The 6,581-nt window shown below is 41.4% G+C and overlaps 1 protein-coding gene across 1 annotated transcript in view; it reads left to right on the top strand.

Moving 5' to 3' along the window:
- The window catches only part of fam184b (family with sequence similarity 184 member B), a 23,133-nt gene extending 16,944 nt beyond the window's left edge, over positions 1–6,189 (top strand). Inside the window, exons 14-18 of the mRNA XM_078260280.1 lie at positions 1,041–1,400; positions 1,502–1,616; positions 2,851–2,958; positions 4,419–4,819; positions 5,561–6,189. Of these exons, the coding sequence (XP_078116406.1) occupies positions 1,041–1,400; positions 1,502–1,616; positions 2,851–2,958; positions 4,419–4,819; positions 5,561–5,633 (1,057 nt within the window). The 3' untranslated portion in view covers positions 5,634–6,189. The remainder of the gene's footprint in view (positions 1–1,040; positions 1,401–1,501; positions 1,617–2,850; positions 2,959–4,418; positions 4,820–5,560) is intronic.
- The last annotated feature ends 392 nt before the right edge of the window (positions 6,190–6,581 follow it).

Genomic DNA, 6,581 nt, shown 5'->3' on the forward strand with positions numbered 1-6,581 from the left:
ATTACATAGACCATGATTTTCTTGACAATGATTGTTCATTTATTGAGTGATTTTTAATTATAAGTAAATCCTTCAAATATGCCTCTGAAACATGTGTCTCCTAAAAGATATTTCCTGAAATTAAGTCCTCCAGTGTTGAAGACAGCTGAAAAGGTTATGACCCTGTAAATTCTCCACTGTAAGCAAATCACAAAACACAGGCGCCTCCAGAGATATGCAAAGGTCAGCTTGCCCGAACCTAAGGTTGGAGTCTGAACCAATCTATAGACGAGATAAATTTCTGACTTCTAAGATTGAATGACAACTACAGTCATTTTTTGACGCACTAGACAGATGTACAGGGACAGCTCTGGCTCCTAGAAGTCTGAAAAGTAAGATGAAGTGTGGTGTTCAAGATTAGAATGTTTTCCAAACATGGTCGTGTTTCTGTTGGGGAAAATGGGATATAAGGAACTGTCATATGTTACGCGAGACACAGAACTGTTGTCACTTTGTAACTCTGTTCATTGTGAATTGCTGTTCTTGTCATTTTCGATTGTTCTCTCGAGAAAATAATTAAACCCTTCCACCGAATACCTAAACTTTTAATCCAGTTTGCAGCCTGTCTTTATTTTGTTTCAACAAGGTCTCTTCTTCACCCAAATTCCTCCCTCGCTGAACAGAAACTTCCATCACAAGAACTATCCCTTAAGTACAGAAAAAAAGACAACCCAAGCTTTTAACTGTGTGAATTGGCAACATTGGCTACATATCTGGGTTAAAATGAGTTTAAAGGGTTCACTGGAGTATATGTACTGCACACATGCCCTTCTTTTGTGTATAGTTTGATTGTTGAGCTTTATTATTTACTGGTCTATATGAAAACTAGTTCACAGTAAATGATATATAGTACAGTGAAAATTGGGCCAAATTAGCAGCAGTATTCCCATCATTGATGATTCAGCCATTTTCAAGATCCCTTTTTTAATTGTTTTTATTGTACTAAATAGGCCACTTCCATTATTTCCATCCTTTTTCTTGGATCTGCTGTCCCTTATCAGGTCAGTACAGGAGAATCCTGAAGCTGAAGAGAAAAAAGAAGAGGAAGTCGTAGACTTGCGGAAGAAGAGAGACGCCCAGCTGGAAGAAGAAGCACAACGTCTGAAGGAGGAAGTGGAGAAACTGAGGGTGGAGATGGAGAAACTGGAGGAGTCGCAGAAACACTGGGAGGAGAGGAAAGAGGAGGACGTAAAAGAAGAGGAAGTGGACGAGGAGAAGAAGAAGGAACGGGAAGAGGACAAGAGGAGAGACGAGGTGGAGGAGATCAGGAGGGAGCACAAGAAGGAGATGCAGAGTTTGGTGTCTGAATACAGCAGCGCCCAGACGCACCTGCAGGCTCGCATAGTGGCCTTGGAGAACGAGTGAGTAGAGGACAAACGCGTGGAGATACAGTACACACAGTTTAAAGTAAAGGGCAGGTATGTGAGAAAAGTGTGTGTTTGTGTATATGATTTAACTGCAGACTGCGTGAGCGGGAGGAACGGTGCAGGAGGAGGGAGCCTCGAAGTGATGACCTGCATCTGGGGAGACTTCAGGAGAGACTGACCGAGAGAGACCAGCTCATTAAACGATTAGTGGTGAGAGCGCACGCATGCACGCACGCACGCACGCGCGCGCGCACACACACACACACACACACACACACACACACACACACACACACACTTTCAATCACACTATGAACAGGCAGCTAATAGAAACTTGTTTGTGCAATGTACCAACCTTGACCTTGGAAAAATATGTTTATCTTGATTTGAGTTGGAAAAGCTTGTTTTGACAGTTAAAGGTACAGTAAGTAATTAGTTGGAAATCTGAATGTTTTAGCTCACAGGGATTTGTCTAAAATACTGTACATTTACCTCATTATTTGTTTTGGCCACGTTTAACATGAAAATACAACATTGTAGATATCACAGAAAACACAGAAAAGCATAATATTTCCCCTTTAACACCAGATTTATTTTTCAGCGCACAGAAAATAGAGAGCTAGGTGACCGTGAAGAGATATTCACTGAATTTGACAAAAAGTGTATTGGATTAACATCACTTACTACACCTTTAAGCAGGATTCAGTATCTTTATTGATCTCAACTCAAGGTCCACTTCTCGCTTTTTGTGCAGCTTTGATCGCATCACACAGTCCTCATTAGCAGATTTAGTTTGCCCAGTTTCCATTAATCTGAGCACTTCTAGGATTCTTCTCATGCATGTGGAGCTGGGGGTGACCTGGTGACATAGTGGATAGGATGCATACATGATGTATAACATGCAACAGCATGAGGTTTGATTCCCTCCAGGGGATGTTGTTGTTGAACCCCTCTTTCTTGCCCCCATGTTGTCTGTCTGTCTCTTAACCGTTGCTATCCAATAAAGGCACAAGGCAACAAAAAAAAAAAAAGTTTGAGTTTGTTCAGGACTGTGTGAAAAGCTCCAGAACTGGCAAGTAGGTGAACCTTAATTTGAGATCAAATATTGAACCTTGCTTAACTGGTAAAATAAGCTAGGAAAAATGGTGCAAAATGACCGGGCAGGTGGAATTTAAGACATTTCTGGAGCCATTTAACAGTGTAGTGACCAAGAGTTAAAGTGAAATGGGGCATTTTTGCCACTCAAAACAAATTCAATTGAAACATTGTCTTCATTAAACATCAGTGGTCATATATGCGTAGGAGAGTAGGCTACTGTATCTACCATCTGTGCGGCATGAGGCAGAGTAGCAAACAAGTACACCCTCCAGACACAACTCTTATAAAACAACACCAACTGTGAATGAGGCCAATGAAAGTCCTTCCTCATCCTCCTTCCCTCCAGGAAGAGAGGCATCAGCTGCAGCTCCACCCTCCTGTTGCCGGGGACAACAGCACCCTCAGGCTTCGTGACAGCAAGTCCCGCCCCGGGAGTGTCACGCCAACCATGAGGGTGAGTTTGTGTGTTTGCGTGCACAAAATGTATTCGTCATAATGAGCCTCCTTCCAGCCAGAAGTGCTCACTGGGCCAGAGCCAACTTCTCCCTGACACACTTCCCAATCCACAGATCGCCAGTCTGCAGTGATGGGAATAACGGCGTTATAAATAACGGCGTTACTTTTTTTCAGTAACGAGTAATCTAATTGATTACTCTTCCCATCTTAATAACGCCGTTACCGTTACTGCCAAAAAATGCGGCGCGTTACTATATTTGAAGCTGTTTTTTTCATCAGACCAACTAGATCTCTGAGTCTGAGCCGAGAGGCAAATACTTTTTTTTACTGTTCTTCCTTGGTTAGTGGGCAGTGCACGACGCAAGCGCATACATGCTGACGATTGGCTGAGGTTGAGTAAAATGTCATGTTAAGCCAATCAGAAGCAGAGTTGGGCGGGTGTTCGAAAGCAGGGCATAGTCGGACACACAAGAACAACACAAGCGAGTCAACGAGAGAGAGAGACAGGTATGGCGTTATGAAATCAAGGAGAGGGTTAACTTTTCCTGCTATAGATTTTCCACCGTGGTCTGAAAGAACAGGGGAGACACTTTGTTTCTCTCACTATATGACTCTAGAGTCGCTACTCGCTCGAAAGCTAATCGCCGTCACTCTCTCTCACTTCTCTCTCGTTCTATCACCTACTCCCCCACACACACACACACACGCACACACACACACACGCCGGCGCACACACCAGCACACAAGTATAAACATCAGGCCACTTGCGTTATTTGCACTATAACGAGTGTATATATTTGTTATTTATTTTTGGTATAGTGCTTAACAAGCATAATTTAATTTTCCCCAGTTGTGGCCTGTTGAGGTGTTGTGTTATTTGTATCGATCCACTATATAAACATAATATCTACATACATGGCATTTGATTGAAGGCGTCTCATTTTTTCCCACATTAAAATAGTTTAGATTTGTGTACATTGTTTCTGTTAATAATGTATTGTATTAAGGTTCCATTTCATTATAATATGATATCATATGATGGTGGGGTCACATTTGAGCATTTAAAAATGTACTTGAAAGTAACGCAAGTTACTTTCTGAAGTAACTAGTTACTTTCATAATTTGTAACTGAATAACTAATTCAGTTACTTTTTTGGAAGAAGTAACTAGTAATTGTAACTAATTACTTTTTAAAAGTAACTTGCCCAACACTACCAGTCTGTCATAAAGGCGCGCCCCCTCTGTGTAATGTGCCCATGGTTTTAATTACCACTAATAATAGGAAATTATAAACTAATAACGTGACTGTAAAATATATGGAGCTTGTAGTGTGTAAAGCACTTTGATGCAGTCCATTTACAAAACTTGAATGGACAAACCATTTTGAGTATTATTACTGCAACATAAACTATGCTGGTTTTTTAACATCGACTATATGTGTATTTGTCCTCCCAACAGCGGAAGCACGTGGAGTGTCCTCCTCGTGCCACCAGCATCCCCAGTGCTGGTACTTACGACAGGAGCACCTTCATACCCCCCTCCTCCTCCTCATCTTCCTCCTCCTCTTCCTCTGTCCATCAGCACTCCTCCTCAACCCTCCCCCACCAGTCCACCTCCCAACCTCAGACCACCTTCCACTACTCCACCTCCTCTCTTCCACACAAGCACACCTCCCTCTCCCTTAGCCAACATTCCTCCCCCTCCATCCCTCGCTCCACCAGATCCCGGACTTCCTGCATCCCTCCCACCCCGGCGCCCACCGCCCCGCTCCCCGTCTGCCCCTTGTCGCAGACGGGCATCCGCTACGTGTCGCCCTCCTGCCAGGAGCCACATGCACATCTGCAGGCCCAATCAATCAGGTAGGAACATTTTAATATAACTTACAGTACAACTCCAATGAAATATCGACATTTCGGCAAACGTCCTTCAGAATAAGATACCCCAGTCCTCAAACCCAAAACGTGCATATAATCAAGAAATCAACGAGCACAAACGAGAAAAAAAAAGAGAGAAAAAACAAAAAAAAACAATATATCCTCACAGGCAATGCCTCAATTCAATATTGAAGGCCACATTAAGAAAACAACACTGTGTAGTTCTGAATATCTTTTAAGTCACTGTGTGAAAAATAAATCTACAAAAAATGTAAGCAAAATAGAAATAATAAAACAGAACCTATACAGGTTTCTAAAAAAACTTTTTGGGACACTTGGGACTGGGAAGTATTATTGTCTTTTCCGACATATATATGGGTGTGTATATATACACATACAAACACATGAACATGTACATTTTAATGGTTTCAGCCTTTCCTGTGATTGGCCTCTCAAGTTGACTGCCCTGATTTGAAACACCTGTCTTTTAGTGTCTTATCCTGAAAAAAACCAAATTGAAATCATAAATGCATCAGTTATGAATGCGCAGCTTTCCCCTTATCTTTATCGTCTACCTGCAAGACAGCACCTCACTAGAATAGGTGTGTTTTCCCCTCGGTTTTTTTACTAGTTTCAAAATAAGCACAATGCTCTGAACCTTAGCATAATGATAATGTATATTAATTTAAATAGTCAATTTATGCGTTTTCCTTCTGTGTTTTGTAGAGGCCCATATCTGGAGCAGAGAGGGACAGAAGGGCTGAAACAGGAGTGGTTCACCAAATACTTCTCCTTCTGAGCACAAAAACACACACACACACACACACACACACACACACACAGCAGCTGCAAGTACATTTCCTCAAATACAACTCATTGCTTCTTACACATCTGTTTTACACACACACACACACACACACACACACACACACACACACACACACACACACACACACACACACACACACATCACCAGCAAGGCCATCTCAAACATTGCCTCAAAGCTCAACCAAAAAGTGCTTCTCAAACACATGCCTGACCTCTTCTCTGAACATAGGCCTGCCGGATCTTGTTTGTATAGTTTGGAATGTCTCCATATCTTTATTATTATTTTTTAAAGCAGTCTTCCTTTTTAAATAATGCAACCTTTGCTCTAATCTCATCAAACAATTATTCCAGGCAAACGTACATTTCTTGATCAACAACCAAGTGTCTCTTTGAGTATGGAAGCATTCGACGTATTCAATCAAGATCCTCGTCAAAACGGACACACACGACTCACCATACCAAAATGAATGCAAAAATGTATGATAATCTTAATGAACAAATTGAATAAAATATTTTGTTTTTGTAAATGCTTCTTCTTTGTACACTGGTTTAACAAAGGAAAGACCAGGATTACATGCATATTTTATCATAGGTATGAAACTAAAGGTGGCACCTGTGCCTGCCTGTGTTAGACGTGGGTGATAGGCATAAAATCCTCTATCAAAGCATGTGTCATTTTATATCACATAACACATTTTCTTACAAAAAACGATGAAATAACCAGTTGGGAATGTCCGTTTTTGGTTAAATCATCATATGAAATACGTGACCAATCAAACTCCCTTACCACATTGATGCAAAAATCCAGTTATAGCCCGACTGATGCGGACACTGATAGGTATTTTGAGAGAAATTGTGAGAGATGTCATATTTGTCTTATTGGCCAACATAGAGTATACTGACCAATATTGACCAGCAA

The sequence above is a fragment of the Sander vitreus genome, chromosome 2, assembly GCF_031162955.1.
Source record: "Sander vitreus isolate 19-12246 chromosome 2, sanVit1, whole genome shotgun sequence".
Classification (NCBI taxonomy): Eukaryota; Metazoa; Chordata; class Actinopteri; order Perciformes; family Percidae; genus Sander; species Sander vitreus.